We start from the raw sequence: 24,902 nt of genomic DNA on the forward strand, positions 1-24,902 counted from the left end.
TCCTAGTCAGAGTGATCAAAGATGGGGGTCAGACATTTTGTGGTAGGAATCAGGAAGTCTGTATGTCAGCTCTTTGAATCACCTATTCGGGTACCATTATATGGAAGAATGATGGAGCGGGTATGTGAAGCCATCTGGGGCCTCATTACACACACACACACACACACACACACACACACACACACACACACACACACACACACGGGGGGGGGTCACAGATTCTCAGTTTTCTGTCCATTTTTTCAATGCTATCCATGCCTTGTGCCTGCTTGATAAGCAGAAGTGTGAGCTCTGTACCTGAGTGTGCGGCATCCTCTCTACTTCATAGAAGTCATAAGCAGTACTGAGCTCACCAGAGAGTAAAGGACAGTGGGCTCCATGCATGCACCAGTAGCTTTCGTCATTGCTGCAACAAAATACCTGGTCAGAGCAATGTAAGGAAGGAAGCATTTATTTTGACGTACAGTTTGAAAGTCCACCATGTGGAGAAGGCAGAGCGGCAAGAGCAGGAGGCAACTGGTCACATTGCAGCCATAGTCCAGAAGCAGGGAGTGAAATGCTTGTGCTTGGCTAGCTTTCTTCAGTACATGCAGCCTAAGAACACAGCCCTTAGACTGCTCCTGCCCATACTCAGGGTGGGTCTTCTCACTTCAGTTCACCTAATCCATATAACCCCTCCTGGACTGCCCAGATCCTGGTCTCTGGAGAGTCTTAGATTTTGTCAAGTTGACAATAAATAATATCATCACAGATAGAACCCAGGCATCAAAACATGCAAAGCCCTCTTCACTAGGCTCCATCTAAAGGAGATGTGTCATTGTATCATTGGAAGTATCCCTGGGTTAAGGGGCATTCAGAGAGTATCTGCTTGCACTAGAAAAGCAGCTCTACAAGGTAAGTCTCTGTGTGTTATTTGCCCAAGTTACAGCCTATAAACACTCCAATCTCAGAACTGGCAAACACTGAATTTCTATTACAAACGAAAAAGAAAAGGCTAGCTTCTCAGGGTGCTCTAGTCATAACATTTTTATCAACTGGTCAATATACACATCTATTTTATGTATTTGTTTAAATACACTTCAGAATAAACATAGTTGACTTGTTAACATTGTACTCAAACCCATGACATTATAACCTGTCTGAACAACATTTATCTATTCCTGTTTTCTCCATAAAACTCTGTATAGCCTTCTCATATTCAGGAGCCTCAGCATTGTGCATTGGGGCCACTTAAAACAGTGAAATTACCAACAGGAAGCACAAAATGTGAACGGGTTGGCACACATAGATAAAGAAAAGGCATTCACCAAGGGAGAACTGATCCAAAAAGATTGTGTTGTCCTGTGCAGCCTCTGCTGGGATGAGTACTAAGTGACTCTATCTATGGGCACTGTGCACACAGGCACATACACACAGGAATTGTTGATGGGGTGGGGGTAAAAGGAACATTTTAGCAAACATGTCCATTTGTGAATATGGAACCTGTGAATGGTAGGAATCAGCCATCTAATGGCTTTCATTTTGAGTCTACTAATATGATTTGAAGAAAGGAAATTGTTTCCATAATATCCACTTTCTTGAATGAGTCCAATAATGGGAACAATACAGTTTAATTGAAAGAATTTTAGATACAGCATGAAAACACCTGGAACCCAGGCCTGCCTTCCACCAGCTGGCCCCACCCTCGTGGGCCCAGCAGGACTTTCAGAGCCTGTGTTTCTAGTTTCTGAAATGGAATTAATTGCCCTGAATCATTCCAAAAGACCTTCCCCATGCCTTTGGCCATTTGCTGACCTTTCCAATATAATAAAGACACTACAAACTAGCACCTGAAGGTGTGACCAGAATGTAGACTGGTCTCTGCTGAAAAACAGAGTAAACTGTTGTTTCTTTCAGTGTGTATTTTTAGAAGTCGAGTCTAACACTTCTGGTATTCCAAACAATTGAGCAAAAAAGGCAAAAGAGCTGGTGCTCTGAAATAGAATGAGACATTGAAACTGGGAAGCTTTCTTTACTACATGTGCAGTGTGTTAGTTTACATGAGCACTGTTATGAGAGCTTGGCATGGATTTCTTTTCTCTTGCTCAACAATACCTCCTAAAAGATGTGTGAGGTTTTTCTCTTTCATGGGAATGGGTGAGGGAACTCAGCAAACTGGTCAAACAGGGATACACAAATTTGTCCATATAGTATCCATTCTGTTTACTAAAGAACATTCTGCTTCGTACTTCTTCCCATTGCTCTGGCAAAGAAGGCCAGGACTACTGTACTGCTCTCTGGCCTGGTTAATTAGCCTCTTCAAAGACATCCACCATATTGCAAGCTCTGTGTCTTTAAATGCATGTGTCCACTGTGGCTACCTACGCAAGACAGAGCCTTCCCATCATGAATAGGAGAGAAACACACAAGGCCCTAAGAAGCTCTTAATAGTTAATTATTGCTGGGGGAGAGAGTGTCATTTTCTACAGTGATGTAGCCTTTGATAAGTTGAGCATTCAACCCTCTACCCAAGCCCTTGTAGCAACCCTGGTTAGAGTCAGTAGCTCATAGGACATAACAATATGAAGGGAGGAGAGGGACTGGGAGGAAGAAAGCAGTCAGCAGCAGTGTGGAATTGAAAGGGTATGGAGCCTGAAAATGACCAAAACACATTCTATGCATGTGTGAAATAATCAAAGAATTTTTAAAAATAAATACCATGTGCCCAATTACATGAGACTCTGCCTAAAATCCTTCAGTGGCCTCCAGGAATTACAAGTGGCCCTCAGAGCCTCCTCCCTTGGTGACCTGTCCCTTTTGTATCTCATCAGTTGGCCAGCCTGGGAGTTGCTCCCTGAAGGAGTCTGGCTGGCACTGGCACCCTCTCTGTATGTTATCCTGGATGCTGATTTTTAGCACATTCATAGACAAAGCAGTTGTTCTATCTTGAAAACCCCAGGTGGGCTGATTTTACCCCAGGAAGGCTCCCTGAAGCAGAGCTGAAATGTTCAAATCTCTACTTACAAAAAAAAAAAAAAAAAAAAAAAAGACAGAGAGAGTGTTTGCCTAGCCTGTGAGAGACCCTGGGTTCCATCGCAGCACTGGGGTTGGGGGGGTCCTGAATACCTCCTTAGTGTGAAGAGTCTTCAGTCAACACCCTCTCCAGAGTGAATAAAAATACCACATACTGGAAACTGGGCCTCTCTGACGCCTCGCATCCCTGAAGCACTCTATTGATTTGGATCCATAGCCCAGTGCTACTGCTCCCTGAAGCCCCTCTGGACATAGCCGACCCCTTGTAATGCATCAATTGTTTCCCTCCGAAAAGTAAAATTTGAGAAACAGTTTGTCGGGGCAGTTTCCCTGGCAATGGAAAGGTCAAATGTCCCATGTGAGATAAGCTTTCAAAGCACATTGTCACAGTCCCCCAGTGTTTCAGTCCTGTTTTGTTGCTGTGAAGAGATACAGTGACCAAGGCAACTCTTATAGGAAAAAAAAAACATTTAATTGATGCTTGCTTACAGTTTCAGAGGTTTAATTTGTTATCATCATGGTGGGGAGTATGGTGGTATGCAGGCAGGTGCTGGAGCGGTAGCCAAAAGTGCTACATCCTGATCCACAGGTAGAGAGAGATACTGGGCCTGGTGTGGGCTTTTCAAACCTCAGAGCCCACACCCAATGACACACCTCCTCAAACAAGGCCACTCCTCCTAATCTCCCTAATTCCATCAAAGAGTTCCACTCCTGCTGACTAAATGTTCAAATATATGAGCCTATGGGGGCCATCTTATTCAAACCACCACACCTCTAGATAAAGATCACAGATGTCTCAGAACTCACAGCAGCCAGCACAGGGGTGCTTGGGGCCAGCCAGGGTGCTTTCTGGCTCTGGCAAGCTGTGAGAGGAAGCAGGGCATGGAGAGGCATGTGTGGAGTAGGCAGCTTGGTAGAACCTGCCTAGTAGGTGAGCTGTTTCCTGTAGGTTGCACCCTCCTTTCTTCCTAGCCACCAGGAGCTTAACCTGTACCATCTGGCAGAAAGGGGATCAGGTAATGGTTAGGATAGCCTGTGAGGTGTCCATAAAGGATTTACCCAAGTTAGAGATGTGAACCCTCCCGTCTTTGTTCATTTATGCCCCCACAAAGTGTCAGGGAGGAAAGAAGAGCTCCCAGCAGTCTTTGCTGTGGCTGTTTCTTCTGTGTTCTGATCTTCACTCCTTCAGTTTTGTCTGAACTTTTATCCCAACTTTGATGTCCCAATAATTGTGATTTACTTTTTGTTTTGTTTTCAGTTTGGTTTGGTTTGATTTGCAGTGCTGAGTATGGAAACCAGAGCTTCAAGAATGCTAGGCAGGTGCTCTGTCATCCAGCTGTATCCAAGCCCTCTTGCTTTTCTTTCTTTTTCTTTTTCTTTCTTTCTTTTTTTTTTTAACCTTACTGAGTTACACAATTTGGCCTTGAATTCGGTGTCATCTAGAAAGACCTTGAATTCTCAGTCCTCTTGCCTCAGCCTCCCAAATGGCAGTAAATTTCAGGTGCCATTTTAGAGACCACAGAAAGGTTCAGAGTAACATACTTGCTGTGCAAGCATGAGGACCTGACTCCCAGTCTCTAGCACCCAAGTAAAACACAAGGTGTAGCGCTGTGCACTGTAGTGCTAGTGCAGGGGAGGCAGAGACGGAGAATCTCTGAGCGTGTTGTCCATCTTGTCTTGCCAAATCAGTGAGCTCCAGGTTGAGTGAGAGACCACATCTCAAAAAATAAGGTGGGAAGCAATAAAGGAAAACACTGATATTGGCCTCTGACCTCCATGTGCATATAAACACATATGTGTACCTATATACACACGTGCACACATACACCGTGCACCAAAAGCATCATTTAAATGTACATTTGAGAATACTTTGTTAGCTCAGTTGGTAGAGCATGAAACTCATAAAGTGTACACTTGGTGGTTTTGTGCAGCTATCATACCCCTATTATCCATTTCCAGCACATTCCTTCACCCTCTATTAACTGTATCCATTAGTCCTGACTTCCTATTTCCCATCCATTCCAGCTCCTAGCAACTTCTAAATTGCCTTCTGTCTCTGGATTTGCCTATTCTAAAGATTGTATATAAATAGAATCTGATGGTATGTGGCTTTTTATGCCTGTCGTCCTCTCAGCATGTTTTCAAGGCTGTAATAATTTTATTGTCAACTTGGTGGGGTTAGAATTGCCTACAAAAAGAGCCTCTGGCTATGCCTGTGAGATTTTTCTGGATTGAATGAGTTGGGAAAAGCTACCTCAGCTCCTGTTGGAACCATTCTGTGGACTTGGGTCCTGGACTAAATGAAGGGAGAAGTATCCTGAGCAGGAACACTCTAGGCTCTGTGCTCCCTGACTATGTGGCCTGCTCTTCAAGCTCCCACTACCAAGCTTCCCTGCCTTCATGGACTGTCCCCTCCAACTGTGAACCCAAATGAACTCTTCCTTCTTTACTTTGCTTTGGTCCAGTGCTGTTACTCAACAAGCACCTGTAAGTACCCCATGCCTTTCTACTGATGAATAATATTCATTTGTATGCACATGCCAAGCTTTATCTATTTCTCAGTTGATAGATATTGATTTGGGTTGATTCCCCTTGCCGTTATGGATAGTGGCTGTGTGAACATACGTGCACAAGTTTTTGCATGAACATGCCTCAGTGCTTTAGAGTTTGCACCTGCAGGAAATTGCATGATCATTTTGTGTTGAATATCTGAGGGACTGTCAGGGCATTTTCCATAGCACTAAAGTGCATTCTTATATTTGCCATGGTGCTTGCCACCTTCCGCTTGTTATCTAGCTGTTTCCTATGGGCTATGGTCCCCTTATAATGAGTAATACTGAAACACAGCCCACAACCCACACTTATGTGTTCTATTCATAATATAGCATAGTTCTGTAATATAGCTGCCGCAACTAAGTGAGTGGAGGGGAGGCTAGAGGGCACACCAGCAACTTGAGGGAGGGTGCTTACAGAAAGCCAGCACTGCCAAATCATTAGGATTCCTAACACTTGCTCTTTCTAAGTCTTGATATTTCCATAGAAAGTCCTATTACTTCCTGATGCCCTAGTAAATACCCATAATCCCAGTGTGTGAGCTTCATTGGTTATTCCAAGTCAACCTCAGTTACATAGTGAGATGCTGCCTCAAAAATAAATAAATAAATAAATAAATAAATAAATAAATAAATGGGAAATGGCTGGGGAGAAAGCCCAGTCAGTAAAGAGCTTGCTGTGACAACAGCTGTTCACTAAGTTACCCAGGTTGTCTGTGAACTCACTTTGTTAGCTCCCCATACCCATGTAAAAATCTAAGATCCTAGCCCCTGCCTGTATCAACTAGGGATATCTGGGAAGTTATTTCCTCATCTGTAAATCTATTTCCTTACCTGAAGATCAGGCACTTAATAATACCTACTTTGTAGAGCTGTTTTAATGCTTAGCTAAATTATCCAAATCAGTAAACTTAGAGCTACATCTGACCTGTCAGTAAGAGACTGCAAATGTTAGTCTTTGGTGGAATTATTTGCAGTTTTTTCTCTCTCAAGTTCAAATTGCATGTGACAAAATACCTGAAAAAAGGAAGGATTTATCATGACTCAGGTTTAAGAAGAAATGCAGTCTGTCATGATAGCAAGGCATAGCAGTAGTAGTGTGAGATGACTAATCACATTGTGTCCACAGTCAGAAGCCAAAGACAGTCCGGAAATGCTCAAGGCCTGACCCAGTGACACACTCCCTGTAGCAAGGCTCCACCTCCTAAATGCTCCACAACCTTTCAAAACAGCTCCACCAATTGGGACATAGTGTTCAAGCACATTTCACTGTCAAATCACAACACACATGTGCCTAGAAACTTGTGGACTTTGTGAGTCTAAGAGTCCAGATATTTGGATAATAATCTTATAGTAGTATCATTTATATCATGTTATTACTTCCCAAGTTAAGAGGGATAATCTTTGAACATACCAAATATGTGAGCCCAAGCACATACTTTAGAGTCTCTCTTGATGCCTAATACCTAATGTTACATATGTATGTATATACATGTGTACATATATACATATATATGTATATATATATGTGTGTGTGTGTTTGTGTGTGTATATACCCATATATTATATACAAAATAACCTTTAACACACTCCAGTGTCAAGAGGTCTTACTTCACAAAAATTATCTTACAAAGGAAATGAGATAATTCAGTCATGTCAACAAGACTTGAATTTGTTCCCAGGCACTCATGTAACAAAACAGAAACAGTGATGCACATTTGTAATACCTGCATTGAGAATGTCAAGACAGGCAGATCCCTGGAGGTTACAAGCCAACCAGTCTAGTCTGATCAGGTCCCAGGAAGATACCCTGTCCCAAAAAACAAGGTAGATGACCCTAGGGATCAAGACTGAAAGTTGACCTCTGGCCTCTATACATTCACTCACACATTTGCACATGTCCCTTCCCCCTCTCCAAAAAATAAATAAATAAATAAATAAATAAATAAATAAATAAATAAAAATTTAAAAAAACACAATTTTTTTTCAATTTGACCATGTCTTGTTATTACATAAGGATTACACTGCTGGCATTCTGAAGGTGTTCATCTTTTAGGGGGAAAAAGCAGTATTGCTGATTTATTTGAAATAAGAAAGCAGGAAGAATGCAGAGTTCCCAGAAAGTTAGAGTGAGTTTTTGAATTGAACTATCAGAGTTCCCTTACATCCATTTTATTTTTGCAGTATTTTCATCACTGAGCCTTGGTCTGCTTCCTGAACGCTCTGCTACTCTAATGGTCTATGAAGATGTTGTCCAAATAGTATCAGGATTCCAAGGTACGTTTCATATTTAAAAGGAAAAACAGTGCTAACACGAGTCAAACACTAACATTTCATGAGCAGCCTTCTTCTTACTGGATAGTAAGTAAATTTATCCACAGCTGTGATGCAGTGTTTGTTGTCTCTGTGAGGAGTTTGCATTTCAATCATATTATAAGTTGGCTGCAAAATTACTTCTTCCAGAACCATCCTTTAAGTTTATGTGGGAAAAGAAAGGGGCCTCCCTGCACTGCTCCCCATCATCTGTCTATCCTAAGAAAAGATTGCTCATCTTATTTGGGTCCCTGTCATGTTGTCTAGACAGTCACTCACAAAGGTGGTAAGTGGGTGGGTACAGGTTTTTCTTGCTTTCCTCCTAGTTTTCAATGTGTGTTGCATTCAGTGTGAACCCTCACCCCACCCAAAAAACAGTTGACTCTAAAATATGCTATGGAAGGTTTAGGTCACTTGCCCTTTTCTTGTCAGTAATGGGATTCAAGTTGAGAATGTGCCTCACACAGTATCTCTCTGGGCTGAGATAATTTTATTCCATCATGGGCTAAAGGATTACCATATTTCCTGGCTCTGCTGAGTGTCCTCTAAGATTTATTTGTTGTGGTGCTTATATTTAGCCTTCATTATCCTAAGGTTCAGTGTTTCAGGTTCAAATAAAAAGAATGTGTGAGTTGGAAATATGGCTTAACAATTAAGAATATTTGTACAGAGGACCAATGTGTAGTTCCCAGCATCCACATCAAGCAGCTCACAGCTGCCTGTGACTCTTACTTCCAACCCCACCCTCTTCTGCCCTTGTGGGCATCTACACACACAGGTGCATACACACACAGAGACACACAGACACATAAATAAAAGATAAGTCCTTTATTTAAAATATATTAAACTGAACATATATAGACCTTTATTGCTGTTTACATACCACGTCCAATGTACTGGGTCTGGTTTTAAGGCTATGTAGCATATATCTTTGAACTATGTGGAAAGTACTGTGCCTTTTTTTTTTTTCTTTTGAGAGAGAGACTTGGGCATCTCAGGATTTTTGGTGTTCTCAAGGGGTGCCCCACATATATGTTGAGACAAGTTACTTGTCTTAAATGGTGCTATCACTATCATGCTATGCCCATCATTATCACACAGATCTAGGTAACATTAGAAAATGTAGTGTGTTCCTTTATCCCTTCATTAGTGGGGAGATGCAAAGAGTTTAATAGACAGCTGCTGATCTTAGAAGATGAATTTGAAAAGAAATGGAAGTGTCTAGAAGCATTTGTGACTTAGGCTTGGGTGAGAGGTGTAGATTTTGGTGAAGTTTCTTCTTCTTCTTCTTCTTCTTCTTCTTCTTCTTCTTCTTCTTCTTCTTCTTCTTCTTCTTCTTCTTCTTCTTCTTCTTCTTTTTTTTTTTTTTCCATAAGAGACAACAGTGCTAGGCCTGAGTGCTCCCTAAGCACACCATGACCTAAGTTCATGGCCCATATACTTACAGTCCATCTTTCACTAGCTTTGCTAGGGTCAGAGTCCCTTACAGCCCAACCCCAAAGACATCACTTACCTCTTCATCCTCTCGATATTGCCATGTTCAACAGAGGTAGCAGGTTGATCACCTGTTTTAAAACTGCCTTCCCTCAGTTTCTTGACTCCATGTCTTGACTCTTTGTCTTGACTCTTGGTCACTCTTTAGGACACTCGGGTGCCTTCCTTGGACCCACCCATCCCTCATTTTCCTCTTCTAGGCCATCCTACACAAGGCCCTGGGTTTCAGTGTCTTTTCGATATTTGTTGCTTCCAGCCCCTGTTTCCAGGGGAACTTAACCTCCTGAGTGGAGGCTCAGGGGTAGCTGATTATTTAGCATCTCATCTAGGATATTGACTGAGCATCTCTGACTTGGCATATACAGATTGAGATCATGCATGAGTATACTTTGCCAGAACTTCTGTCTCAATAAATGGCCTGAACATGCACTGTAGCTGGTCAGGCTGAGCCTTACTGAGTGAGCTTCCCCTTCATCCTTATGACCACCATGACTCTCCTATGTTCCCTCTGGGCACTGCAAAAGGTTTTTGACTAATGATGTATTCCTGTTCTTGCTGAACCTCTGGTCTGGTCCTCGTAAAATTAAAACTGAAGCAATTAAGTCAGTCAGCTTTGGTTCCTCAAGTTGTAGGTAAATAAACTCCAACTCTTTATACTCAGGACTTCATGGTTTCCTTGTCCCTGAGCTTCTGGTGAGTGCTGCAGTCATCCAGAGATTGTGGTTGCTTAGAAACTGGGCTTGGGTGTAGGCATTGAAACGTAAGTTTCCCGAAGAAGCAGGCTCCTTGCATCCATTTTCCCTTCACACAGAGCTTTTAGCCACATAATCATTGCCAGCCTCATCTTCCTTACAGCCACTTGTCTTAGTTTTTGAACCTATGTTTCCCATGATTAATGTTAAAGGAGAAAATGTGTGATCTTCTCTTCACCACCCTCTGCCATGTGCATTGCCCACTGGCCAGGCTTCGGTAGGTAGGGTGCAGAGCAATGGATGCACTGGATCCTGTCATGGTTTCTCAGGCTCCTCGTGACTGCCTCTTGTATTCCTTACTGTCACCCACCAGCCTTGACAGCTGGCTCTGTCCTCTTGTGGCTCTGGAAAGACTCTTGAAGAATCCCAGAGTCCCTGTCATGCACTGTCTATAAGTAGTTACCTTCTCCCTTTGCAGCATTTTGTGTGACCTTCATCTGCCCTGAGTTCACTTCACAGTCATAGTCCCTATGCCTGCACACACCATGTTCTTTTCTGCTGCCCACATGTTGTCCATCTGTGCTCACGGGACCCTGGTGGATCTCTGCAGGTGCTTCCTGCTAGTGTGTTAGTCTGCAGCCATTGAATTTGGGTTAGAGTTGATATCAGTCATAAAGCTACACTTCATGCCTTGACTGTCTCTTTCCCCACATGCCATACACTGAACTGTTGATACAGTCTTAGTGAGGCCAAGATCTAGTCCTTTCTCTTCCAAGTTGCCATCTCTCTAAGCCATCTCACAGGCCGCTGAGATCCAGCCTGTCTCCCTACTGAGTATTCATCTGCATGGGCTGTGTTAGTAACACAACTCAGTTTGTTCTGCTCCTTCTCATCTAGGCCATCCTGTCTTTAAACTCTCCTTAGACAGCAAAGTCAGCCTAAAAACCACATTCTCCAGATCTTCCTGTATCTCCATTATAGATACGAGTCACACCTCCTGCCTTGCCATCCCACCCAGCTGGAAAGGGCCTGGAATGATATGACCTCATCCCCTCTGGCCATGGCTGTTAGGCCTGGAATGGGCACCCAGCATAAAGTTACTAAGCCATTGAGTACCAGAGGTTAACAACTCTGGGCTATCTTCCTTTCCCTGGGATTGACCTAAGCACCCAGGAGAGGTAATAACTGCAGATGAATGGTCATGAACTATAGGTCAGAGCTGTGGACAAGCAACCAGTGAGCTAATTCAAGGAAGGCAGCAGAAGCAGAGGAAGCAATTTGGTAGCAGGTCAGAATGTAGTCCACTGAGGGTCTAGTGGAGTCATGGCAATGACAAGTATTAGTGTACAAATGAATCCCACACACTTCCACATACTCACCCTACAGTTGCTGAGCCTGGGCAGCATCAGTCCCTGACCTTCAGTATCCTCTGGCTCCCATGCTCCAATGACAGTAAGTCCCTGCCTCTCTCATCTTTGTGAATATCCCTCCAGATGTGAGTCTTTCAAATGGCATCTTCTTTTCCACCATGTTTGATATTGTTGTGACTTAGTTACTTTTCTTTTTTGTTGTGACAGACACCTGACAGAAATAACTTAAACGGGGAAGGATTTGTTTGGATCTCACAGTTTAAGAGGACGCATGGCATCTGGAGCCCGATCCCTAGAGGCTCTGCTCATTACATCAGACTAGGAATCAGAGCACTTAGGCCTGAAAAGCATACTAGGTTTAACTCTAAAGCCCAACCCAGGGACCCACTTCTTTCAAGTAGACCCAACCTCATAAAGGGTCCCCAACCACTCAAAAACAGTGCCACAAGCACTGACCACTGTGTGTGCAACATTTAACTGTAAAATATACCTTTCCTCACCAGCTAAGTCACTGTATCATCATCTTAGTTTCTTCAAACCCATGCCCTGTGCCTGCTTCTCAACAGGTGCCCAATGAACCATTGAATAATCAAGCAAACAGAAGTGAATAATCAAAATCCATCTGCTCTTTGTGCTCCCTACATAGACCAATTCCCCATGGTTAGTTTCTTTTCTTTGTTCATGTGAATCAGGGCTGGGGGTACAGTTAAAATGCACACACACACACACACACACACACACACACACACACGAGGGAGGAAGGAGAACTGAAATACATTCAGCTAGCTTTGCTATAATTAATCGATCAGTATATGTACACCCCTGAATCCTGCAGCTAATCAGAAGCCATCTAAGAGCAATTTCTTCTTTTTTATAGTCTCATGCCCATACCAGCATTCTGACATTACAGATATTTGGTTAATTTAAAATTTTTTCCTATTTCATGAGCTGGAAAGGTTTAATTATGCTATTTCTTATCAATAGAGTTGAGCAGGGTAGTAATAACAGCGGGTCATTTTATTTGACTCAGATTTCTCCTTACTAGAAGGAAAGTCATATGGAGTTGAATAAAGAGGAATCTTTGCCATCACTTACTATGCCAGTTCTATTCTACAAACTCAGATAATACTGAATTTATGAATGATACATAAAGATTTGTAGCCTCTGGCTGGTCACATTTTCTTGCGTGTGTCCTTTTTCAATGGGTCTAAATTCTTGCTTGCTCAGAAATACAGCGCTATAAGCAGATTGTCTATAAGCATATTGCTTGGATGGCACAGTGTGCCAGCCCATCCTGGAAAGGATCCCCAAGCTTGATAATGGTTCACTTAGGAAACTATGTGCAATCTATGTGCAAGGTCACATGATGATGCATTGTTTTAGATGGCACTAAAGGCCACTAGGAGAGATGAATATCAGGGATAAAAGGGGGAAAGAGGCCATTGTTCTGACATGTGCATGAAAGTTCAGTTGAAGGTTTAACATAATTACATCCAAATAAAATACATTAATGAGAGCTTTTCTATAAAAATAAAAAACAATATTAACCACTTGTCTTCTCTATAGATATACTAGATCGCATGGATGCAAATTCTAACCCTATTTACTGATAAAGTAATTCTCATCAGAGTAGGCAAAGTAAAGAGCATGCCTGCAAACATAAGCTACACATTAAATACATGCTTCTAATAATGTTGTCATGACCAGACAGCCTTGCATTTTAAAAAACGAGGCAAATGATCATGCTATTAGTGTTGCTGTGGCTGTGTGAAGAAGTCTTACGACAGAGAGAGGAATAGGGTGGGCCCACAGAGTGACTGACTAGCCAGCTAGGGGAATTTTCCTGAGAACAGGCAGTGTCAGAAAATGTGTTACTTGTAAAATGTTGGCAAATTTCTTTCTGACTTGTCATCAAGACTGATAAAATATGAAAAGAGAGAACATTTGTAGGTTGTCTTAGAGAGTTTCATGTGCATTGATGAAGAACTAGTTAGTTGAAATCTTTTGAGGATATGTTTAGGAGAGAATCCAGAAGCGAGTCCCAAGATGCTAAGAGATAAAGGGGCTGGGAGTTAGCTCAGTGGGTAAAGCACTTGCCACACACATCTGATGGCTTGAGTTCAGATCTCCTGAGCTCATGTAAGAGACTGGCACAGTAACATGCATGTCTGTAATCCCAGCACTCCTACTGGGGATGTGAGAGATGGACTGGAGGCTCTCTAGAAGTTTGTGGGGCAGGCAGCCTGGCATTGGTAGCAGCAAATGACAAGACCCTGTCTCAAATAAGTAAGGTTGAAGGTGAGAACTAACACCCAAGGTTGTCCTCTGACCTACCCATGCACACAGTGACCCCCAAGCTTATCCCATGACCTCTTCATGCACACAGTGACTCCCAAGGTTGTCCTCTGATCTCCACATGCACAATGTGGCATATGCATGCCTATGATCACATTCACAAACACGTAATTTTTTAAAGATACTGAGAAATGACAGAGATCCAACTGGAGATCTGTTCTGCAGCTTCCATGGCTCCCTAGAAGTTTCATGTTCCCTTTATGTTCCACAGAGCACCTGCTGGAAGCCTCTCCTACCCCACATACACACTATTTTTAGCAATCTCCTTGTTTCTTGTTTCAGAGGGAAAAAATAAAGGTCTTGGGATGACATCTTCAATTTTCTTCTTGTTATCCCTTCCCACTGCTTCTGTGCCCTGCCATGAGTGCCTTCCCACTCCCAGCGGCCCCTTCTCCAGTCTTCCCAGTATGTGTGCAGAGCCCTCCATCAGCATCCTCTCCCACCTTTCTTACCTCTCACTATTACTCAAGGTGTTGCTCTTCAAAGAGAAACCCTTTTTGTAACCTATTGTTCCTTCAAGTGACAACCTTGTCTCCTTCCCAAACTTTGGAAAAATCACCTCTTGTCACATGCATGCCACTAATCTTCCCTAAACTTGGCCTCATGCTATTCTTTAGAATACTCTTGCTCAGTTCTAGACCTGGGGTCATCAGATCCACCCCTCATCAGTCACCATCCTGCCTAGCTTCTCCCAGGCTTCACCACCCCACCAGTTTCTTCCTTCTTGCCCGTTGTTTCTCAACCAGTTGCCATCTCTGCCTGCCTGCCACTGTGTTCACTTCTTCTCAGCATCTGCCATGTGGTCTTACTTCCCCGCCTACTTCCTAGTATCACTGCCTTTATTTGCATTTCTCACTTGCACCTTTTAACAGCAGGTATATCTTTAAACTTTTGCGACATTCCTCATGATATGACCAACTGAAATCCAAGGTTCTGATCTGGAGGAGCCATGCCCTTCATAAGCCTCCTCTGTCCCAAAGACAAGAGCAGAGTTCACATATACTTCCTCGACCTTCCCATGTTATATCTTACATCTCTGCATTTTCCTGTCTGTTGTCTGATCTCTCCTGCCCCTTCACAGCCCTTCAGACAGGGACCACCTAGGAAACTTCCTTTCTGGGCAGTCACTCACTTGTTTTTTAAGTTGATCTTGTATTTCTGTCATCTCCCTCTTATTCTGGGATGTATGACATTATGATAATCAAACCCTTTGGCTCTTGAGTAAAAGGGTCTTGTCTTTTTCTTGTTTATATATTATGTGTTCACTATACATGAGATTCTTCATATTATTTGCTTAAGTTATGAAGATTCATAAGTTCTTCACTGTGGTAATTTCGCATATCCAGGAACAGTTAGCAGTGACTGGGACCATTGAGATTGCCACATCTTGGGGACTACAACTGGCATTTGATGGGTAGAAAACAGGGATACTGTTCAGTATGTACAGGACAACTCCCAACAAAGAATTTCTGGACCCAAGGTGTTAATGGTCCTAATCTAGTTTCAGTTAAGTCACAGCATTGTTGAAAGATAGCAAGTTGCTGGGTGTAAATCAGCAATTCATTTCCATAGGTATTACTGAGGTCCAGATATACACAGTACTTTTTCTCATCGTGCCCCTGATTAAGAAGTGAAAACATTCACATAAATGTAATACAAGGCACAGTGAGATTCAAGGCCACAAGAGAAATACAAAGAGACCTCAGAGCTTGAGATGAGCTCGAGAGGTTATGCAGAAGAGGTGGACTTTGAGATGCATTTGAATGATACATAAAGTACAGAAACAGAGACAAGAGGGAGTTTCAGACATGGGACAAGCATAACCACATGTATAGAAACAGTCAGGCCCCTGGTCCTGTTTAGCCAGATGATGGAGGCGGGTTGGTCATAAATAGAGCATCTATTTTGAGATAGACATTGTGATAGGAAGGAATGCCGAATGTAAGTTTTCTACATTTTCCAAGCACACTGACATTGGCCAAGTTACTTGGCCAATTTGGGATTTAATTTCTTCACTCAGAAAGGCAGGGTTGTTGTGTATAAGTTCCAAAGCATTGAATTATGCCTCTCCATTATAAGAGGTGATGCAGTACTTTGAGTGTATTGTGATCTACTTATTTTTAATATTTTGTCATCATGCATTTGCTAAGTAGAGAAGTCTGATATCTTCTGAGCAGGGAGGGCACATGCTCAGAATGGCATCTCCTAACAGTCAATGTGTCCATAGGTGAAATGGAAAAGGAGGTTAAGACTAAGCAGACGGCTAGTTGGGAGATTGTTGAGGCAAAAGGTGGTGCATAGGTCTTGTAGTGTGGAGGAAGAAGAGAGGAAATGTTAACAAAGGAAGAGTACTCAGTATTGGCACTTGAGTGACTGTGGAAGATGTTAGGAAGGATGGTGGAGATAACATAGGTTCATTAAATGAGAGGCGGTAGATGCTGCTCCTGGAGAACCAGAAAGGTGTCCAGGTTCAACTGTCTAGAAGACAAATGGAAATGGAAACATGGGACTTAGGCAAGATCCCAGGACTGGGAAGGACTGTGGCTATAAAGGGGGGTCACTAAGAAGAAGGTTAAAAAAACAGCTGAGGTGATGGATAGCAGCCTTTTGAGAGCTGTTTCATCTAGAGCCAGGAGGAGAAAGAACAGATTTGCATGAGAACTTGTAAATAAGGATTGCAAAGTCTGGAGAGAATCAGAGGCCAAGTATGAATGCCAAAAGGAGACTGTGGGTGAGGCTGATGAGCACTGTGGCCCATTGTGAAGAGATCAGGGGGATGAAGGCTGAGAAGTGATCCTGGGCTTTATAGATTACACAGTGACCTTGCCATCATGTGTTGCATTGTGGGTGAAAGCCATGTCACTGAAGGCTGAATGGAAGAAGACAGGCATTCACATATGGGGAGAACAGAGTGAAAGACATGTTCAATTGTGACTTTCTTTTCTAGATGGGGAAGACATGAGTGTGTTTATTGCTGAAGGAGGACTCACCAGTGGACAAAGGCAGGAACAGTTGGTAAAGGTTCATCATGGCATGAACAAGAAAGCAGAATTTAGGATGGGGGCTTGGTATGACCTTGGATGAAAAGAAGAGGGGGGAAATAGAATTAGAAGTTCAGAAAGAGAAAGTAGGCCTCTGCTGTTTTTGATAAATCAGGATGTAAACATTTGAAAAGGGAGGATGGGGTCTTTAAGTCTGAGGAGAAGAGATGGAAGTTCCAAGCAGCTGCTGATGAATTTAGAGGCAACCAGAGATGACAGGCAAGCTGGTTCACTCCCTTCCTGCTCCCGGACAATCACATGAAGATTTAGCAACTCTAAGGAAAGACAGACTAAAGAACATAGCGTCTTCTGCCAGCCCCACACATGCCCACTTAGGCCTTGTATACACTGTGGCCTAGTATAGCCTATATATACCCTTAGATTCCTCAGATACCTTCTGGGCCATCTCACCAATCACAGGTTTTGTCTGGACTTGTCCATCATATTTTGCCTACACTTGATGGTGTGGGGGTCCCTCAGCAGATGGCATCTGTGTCTTACCAGTCACAGCAGATGTCAATTCAGCTGAATCTATCACTTCCTGTTCTTACAAGCCTGCCCCACCATAATCCTGTGTGTGCCTACCTTCCAGCTACTACAGATGGCCCTGGTTGTCTGGTGATATCCCAGGTTCTCCTACAAAGGAAGAGGCAAGAGGTAGCATGGAGAGGTAGGGCAGAACGAGAGGCCCAGAGAGAATCTCCCAGCAAAGTGCATGCAGAGAAGGAAAGGGATGAGAGAATGAATTTTAATGAGGCACCAAAGCCCCTGAGCTCTAGTTTGTGGTTCTATAGGTCCTACTAAACTTCCCTAAGTCCTTGTTGGATGTATGTCCTGGGTCCAGTGTGAATCTCCACCGGCCTTTAAGCAGCCTCACTCTTCTGTCTGAGTAATTTTCCATTCCTCACTGTCAAAGGAGCCTGCACACAAATCTCAACTTTCCCATCTCACCAAAGTTATGCAGGAACATGGAGGGACACATATATCCCAGTCTGTTCTTAGATACCTGGCCTAGATTCCACCTTCTCCCTTTACTCTCATGAAGTCTAACTCCCTCTTGGCCCTATCATGTTTGGATATGCCATGCTTTTTTCCCTACTCACTGGGCTCTTTTCGCTTTCTGATTGTGAAACCGAGGAGCCTGCATGGTGACACATTAACTGAGCAATATCAGTAGCTGTGTCAGCCATTACTGAAAAAAATAATCCTGTGTAGCCAAGATGAGGGGGTGAAAAGGGAGATGACTTCTCACCTTGGAGAGCTGGACGGAAATGGAGAACAAAAGAGCAGGCAGCTTATGCAGCCAAGTGGGTGAAGGGGTGACAGCAGACAGCTTCCAGTAGGGCCCACGGCACCAGAACCAGTGGAGTCCCTGAGGGATTGGGCTTCAGTGCAGGCTTCAGAAGACTGAGCTAGGAGATGATGATGAAAGGGGATCCATGGAGGCTGCCACTTGGTTCTAAAAGTGAAGTCAGGGAATGGGTAGCCTGGCATTGGACTGACAGATGTGTGTAAGAGGTGACCCAGCAGGAGCAGTGACTTTGGGCCCCAGCTCCCTTGGCTTTGGGACTGAACCTGTATTTTGCTGGCCTTTTGGGGGGTAGGGGGTTGAACAGTGACTTTGAGCAGGTAGAAAAAGCATGTAATGTTCTTGTACTTTCCCCGTATACAGACAAGTGTAGCCCAGAGAGCCTGCCCCAGATAATGATTGTTTAAGTTCTTTGGGCTTCCACAGCCTTACTGTAGGAAGACGGTTTTAGTTTTGCAATTCTCTGAACTCTGAAACTCCCTTATCACAGAACATTTCTAGGAATGCTATCACACTTCCCAATCTAGAAGTTCAGAGGAAACCTCGGAATGACTTTACAGACCTCACTTCTGGGTGAGTCTGGTATTCCAGGACCTCTGTGAGCTGTTGGGGGGGTGGGGTAGAGGGAGCCTAAAGCTGAGCACAGCAGAATGAAGTCAACTCAAGCTAGTGGTACCTAATTTAATTTTAAGAACATCTTTGACAAGTTTGTATAAAATTACTTCTCCTCTTCATGTCTGGTGATCACCACAATTATAGGCAAAAATAGGGATCCTAATGACATCTGGAGAAAGCTAAACTGTGACACTACAAGGCAGCTGACTGGGTCACTCCAGTGGTCACACGAAGGGATGGATTGGGGGAAGGAGTACCACTTTACATCATTGCCAAATCTGAAACACCATGTGTGTCAAGTAGGAAGCACTCCAGAGGAACAGAGTCCATGTCACACGGCAGCTTCCTCAGGAAGAAAACAGTTCATCTTGTGTATGTGGGAAGGACGGCGGAGGGGGGGGGGGGGAAGCACTCTTGTTTGCATGACTTTCCAAGACTACATATTGCAGCCCTTTGTCCAGCTTTCAGTTTGGTTGGTGGCATTAAACCAGATTTTTTTCCAGGAAGTTAGAGGAGGGTTTTGCAGCTGTATCAAAGCTTATCTCTTGCATTGTTTGTGTAACGAGATTAATTGCTGTTTCCTTGCTTCATTTACTCAGACTCTCCCAAAATGTTACCCCTATCCATAGCCAAATGCCACACAGTGGCAAAGACTGGTCGCAAATAGAACTTGGGAAAAGCTTTTTTGTTCAAAGCCTAAATAACATCCTGTGTGAAAACAAATGTGACAATGGGCTATTATTTCTCACCCCATAATAGCATGTTGTCACATCCCTGTGTCCTGGATGAATGAGGGATGGCACGCCATGTGGGAAGGAGCAGGGGTGGGAGAGGAATGTGGGAGCCCTAGAGAAGCCGATCATTCGTGGCTTGACATTTTCTGAGTGGAAATGGCTCCTTGGGGAAGGTAACTCAGAAAGTTGATCCCTACAGGTGCCCGGCCACAGCCTCGCGTTCATTTCCAGAGAAGGGCCTTGAGATTGCCAGAGAACACCAGCTACAGTGACCTCACCGCCTTCCTCACCGCCGCCAGCTCCCCATCAGAGATAGACAGCTTTCCTTATTTGCGTGGATTGGATGCAAACGGGACAGGTAATTTGAGTCTATTCTCTTTCGGGGCTGCCCTTAATCTTTCCCTGTGAGTTCTGAATGTGGAAAGAGGTGCTCACATTAAGTGGAGAACCTCGCAGGTTCCGGGTTGGTAGCATTACCTTTTACCACCTGAAGGAGGCATTCCATCCAAACCACTACAGAATGGCATCTTTGTAAATTGATTTCCTTGAGCCCTTCAGTTATTGCCAGGGACCTATAGTGCCTTCTCCGGGCTTTCCTTTGTTGAACTAAATATTCCAGCTCAATTGAAATTATAATTTTTTTAACTATGAGATCAAAAATAGAGGGTCTCTGTCCCTCTGATCTCTGCCTAATCCATTTACCTCCAGAATGTATTTTCGGTGCCACAATGTCTCACTCAGTTGCCCCCAAGAGACACTCAGCCCTACCCTCTCATCCACCATGTGCCCCAGCTGGGAGGGGAAGAGTTGGTTCCAGTGACATCTAGAGATGAGCAAGTGGCATTCCATGCTCCACTATAGATGGATCACTAAGGTGTGAACATTGTTTACCAGTTCTGGCTGTGGCCATCAGCATTCACCCACATCCTCCTCTCTGGATGCTCACCCTCCTTTCCTTCAAGGCCAGCCTGGTTTACAGAGTGAGTTCCAGGACAGGCTCCAAAGCTATAGAGAAACCCTGTCTTGAAAAACCAAAAACAAACCAACAAAGGGGATGTGGGAAGGTCCCCAAGGGAGGCTCTTCATAGATGACCAAAGAGGAGCCAGGCTGATTTGGAATCTTCTGGCTGATCACTAAGTTGGCTCTGTCATCACCACTGCTCTGACAAGACACAGAACTTACAAGATCAGAGAAACCAAAAGCAACCAGCCAGAAGAAAGGTGATAATGCCTTATCAGAGAAAGACCAAAGCTGTGCCTTAACCCTCTTGGGTGACAGCATGGCCATCAAGCTCCACCTCCTACAGGAGAGGATCCAGGTTTGGAATTCTGAATCAATCAATCAATCTCTCTGTCTCTCTGTGTCAGTCTCACTGTCTGTCTCCCCTGGCCCCACCAATGCCTTTTCATCACCCTTTATGTTTTAGACATGGCATGAAATTGAAAAGCGGACATTAGTATTAAATACTAATATTGTACTTCCCAGGAATACTTTGATTAAAATTTTGTTAAGTTCCCAAGATTTTGCATGAATGGGTGATTCTGAAAAGGCTTGTATACCTTACGCATCTCATCCATTTCTCTAGCTTATGAATAATTTCAAGTTGGAGGGAAGGTACTTGGTGATGATTGCTTTCCCTCCACCTGTAGTTCTTATTTTGACAAACGTTTCTTCCTTTAATTATTGAGGACTGGTGACAGGATTAGGATGCCAGTCATTTGCCATCAAATAAATAGATGTGTAGCAATCATCTGTAGTAAACTTTCATGGGGGAAACATGAATTCAGGAGCCTGGAGATTTCTAGTTTGGGGACCTCATAGGCTCCATTCAGTTTCCCTGATGAAAGGAAGCTTAGTCAGAAACCCAGTGAAGAGGAGCAGCCTCACTCAGAAAGCACTCATGTCCGATGTCCCTCTTCTAGTGTAGTAGCACTTGAATAAATTATGAAGAACACAAAAGCACGGGACTATTGATTTTTGTTTGTTTGCTTTTATTTTGTTTGTTTTGGGGGGTTTTCAAGACAGGGTTTCTCTGTATAGCTTTGTAGACCAAGCTGGCCTCAAACTCACTGAGATCCACCTGCCTCTGTCTCCCAAGTGCTGGGACTAAGAGCATGTGCCACCATCACCCAGCTTCTTATTTGCGTTCTTTACATTTAGTCATTCAGTTCTATCAGCACCATTTGTTGAACATGCTGACTGCCCAGCGAATATTGATTTTTTTTATTTAAAAGAACATTTTATTTCAGAGGGAAGAGAAAAATTGAAGGTGACATTAAACTGCTTTTCCATTGACATAATTGTTCAGTTGCCTGAGAAATGATCAGAGCTTTTTGGAGACCCTGTAGGAAAGGGAGCCAACCCATGATGTATCCATGTATTTTGGGAGACATGGGAGCCTGGGCTCCATGGAGTAAAGAAATTGGAGCACAGTTGCTGCAGGCCTTGGGTTAGTTTGTGGTCAGCCTCTCTTTTGCCCTATAGTCACTTTCCTTGTCCAACACAAGCCAAAGATACTCTGCTGTCTAGAGTCACACTCTTCTGGTTGCTAAGAAAGCACAAAATTCTATACCATTCCCATGGGTCTCAGTGAAATGGCCTCGACTAACCATTCCAGGGAGACACAAGGGTGAAATGGCTAAGGTATAACATTTTTGCCGCCCCAGAAAAGTTGGTGCAAAATGATCTCATCTGTTATCCAAAAGGCCTGAACACTGAACTGTTTTGAATTTAGGATCAGTTTTGGATTTTTTAATACTGGCATAGGCTTCACCAGAAGTATTGTGGCACCTGACTTTAGAATTTCAGAGAACTTCAGACTTCAGCCTGAAACTAAAACCTGAGGACAAAGAGAATCCTAAGGGCTGGGTAAAATCCAACTTGTTATAAGCAACCAATTGATCAGAAGCCTAAATAGACATCATTCAGTGGTTCTTGCCCCTCCCTTGCTTGGTTGGCCTTACACCTGTCTCTACCTGGACACAGAGGGCCAGGTAACCTCAAGGTAGAGCAGGAAAGAAAGCCTAGTTATAGACAGAACTCAGTATCTTGTGTGCTATTGTAATCTCATAACGAGATGTGGATGAGAAATAATTTCAGCTTCTAGCCCTGAATCACCCCCCAATAAAGGAAGTGAACGGTAGAGGGAGAGACATGGGGTGGTATAGAGTAGCAACAAATATTTCGTGGAGCATTGAGAGAGGAAAGAGCCTCCAGAAAGGAGAGGTGAGACCTACATGTCTTAGGATAGCCCCTCTTCTCTCCCTCTCCCCTCCCTCCTTCCCTTTCTCCCCCTCTACTTTCCTTTCTTTCTTTTTTCTTTTCCTTCAGTTTGTTTTCTTTTCCTTTCTTCAGTGCCCCATGTATCACCCAGGCTGGCCTTGCATTGTCATCCCTGGCTCATCCTACCAGGTTGAGTACCAGGTACTGATACAGGTGTACAGCACCATGCCCACCTCAGCTGAAGCTCTTTAAAAGCAGCGGGTAAGGACAGGAAGCTAAAGCATATTACTTGCAGTTCATCTGCCGATTTCTACAGTGTTTACTTTCTGAATGCATACAGCTGAGAGTATTTATGTCCATGCACTCAAGAGGGCATCTCCCCTACCCTCCATCCTTAGTTGGGAAGATCTGAGAAACGCCCTCAGAAGAGTGGAGTGACTTAGCAGAGCCATCTGGTTCCAGAAACTCATCTCCCTAGATCAGGGAAATGCAAGATGAAGAGAAAAGAGAATGTAAAGGCACTGGGAAAGAAGATGGAGGTGCTCTTTCTAGAACTTTCTGCTTACCTGTTTGCAGGCTGATTCTGTCAGCCTACTGCATGGGGCTTAGCAAAATAAAACAGCACTTCTTAATTGGAAACCTTATGTCTGTGGTGTTTATACAGCATCCTGTAAGTTACCTAATGTCTCTGGGATTTAAATAATCTCTTGTTGAAAGATTTGAAATGACTAAGAGTAGTACAGGCAATCTGGCTTTGCTCTCCTGACACCTTTAAGCTGTGGTCTCAGTCCACAATGCATGGTGAATTCTGACCTTTTGTGAAATGGTTTCTAAACTAAAAGATTCCTGACCTTGACACTGTGTCTTTTGAGGAAATCTTTTAACAGGCCTTTGCCATCATGGAGAAACAGGCATGGGTGTATAGTGGTCATTGTTGTTTACAGATTGCTCCATGGAGGACTTAGCCATTAAATCATTGTTGCAACTGTAAAGCTCACTAGATTTGCTTTGTATATTTACTATTTACTCTTATATAGGTAGCTTAGTATATAGGAAGTATATACTTATTTATACTTTATGTAAATATAGTTATAATTTGTCTTTCTGCTTAATCGTAAGGCATAGTATAAATAGAAATAGTAGTAGTAAATAAACCATAAATAGTATTATATAAGAGATTGTGAGGCTTGAGTCTGGGCAGTGAGAGGCACATGCCTTTAATCCCAGGACTCAGGGGGAAGGAGGCAGATCTCTGTGAGTTCAAGGCCAGCCTGGTCTACAGAGTGATTTCCAGGACAGGCTTCAAAGCTACAGAGAAACCCTGTCTGGGGGGGGGGGGAAGCTATCCCGTATTATAAAATACCTTAACAATTTTATCACTAAGAAATTCATCCTGTTAAGGCAAAGATGTAAAATTATGACAGAATATATTTTATATAGTATTGTATTTCACTAAGGAAAAATCTGAAATGGATAGCTTAAGTGCATGAATATCACTCCCATATGCATTCTCTTAACTTATCTGCAGACAGTCATTAAAGCACTGGCTTGAATAAAAGTTCTCTAATGGAGAATAACAGGAATATCAAATTCCTTTTAAACAGGCCAAAATAACAATGGCAACTAATACAATACATACATATTTCATGTCTAAGTTTCAGTTGTGTACTTCCAGGAGTAGTTAATATTTGGAAGCAATTCTTGATGAAATTTTCTGTTTAAAACATAGTCTCTAAAATGTGTGTTTTATGGCACTGACTTGTTATATGTGCTATAGAAAAAAAAATTGTCTTGTGATACACACATAGTTTATTTTGTGAACCCTTTTTCTGTAGCTTCCCCCAAACTTTCTATCTTGTATTAGAGAAATGTCTTTTCCATAATAGCTGTACTCTGAATCCTTGAGAGGCTGACACATGGTGATCATGAGTTCCAGGCCACAGGATGAGATCCTGCCTTTAAAAAAGAAGGAAAGAAGGAAGGAAGGAAGGAAGTATGGAAGGAAGGAAGGAAGGAAGGAAGGAAGGAAGGAAGGAAGGAAGGAAAGAATAGGAAATGAAGGAAGGAAGGAAAGGAAGTGGGGGGAAAAAGGAAAGCAAAGCAAAAGAGAGTGAACAAATTTCAGTCTTGCTAGGTGGCGGTGGTGCATGCCTTTATTCCCAGCACTTGGGAGGCAGAAGTAGGCAGATCTC

At 43.2% G+C, this 24,902-nt stretch overlaps 1 protein-coding gene across 2 annotated transcripts in view; it reads left to right on the plus strand.

Moving 5' to 3' along the window:
- Fam171a1 (family with sequence similarity 171 member A1) overlaps nucleotides 1-24,902 on the plus strand; it is a 116,326-nt gene that overhangs the window by 61,724 nt on the left and 29,700 nt on the right. For both annotated transcript variants that reach the window (XM_051205893.1, XM_051205892.1), the window contains exons 3-4: nucleotides 7,749-7,841; nucleotides 19,687-19,845. In XM_051205893.1, coding sequence (XP_051061850.1) covers nucleotides 7,799-7,841; nucleotides 19,687-19,845 — 202 coding nt within the window. In that variant the 5' untranslated portion in view covers nucleotides 7,749-7,798. The remainder of the gene's footprint in view (nucleotides 1-7,748; nucleotides 7,842-19,686; nucleotides 19,846-24,902) is intronic.

This window comes from Phodopus roborovskii, unplaced genomic scaffold (assembly GCF_943737965.1).
Source record: "Phodopus roborovskii unplaced genomic scaffold, PHOROB, whole genome shotgun sequence".
NCBI lineage: Eukaryota > Metazoa > Chordata > Mammalia > Rodentia > Cricetidae > Phodopus > Phodopus roborovskii.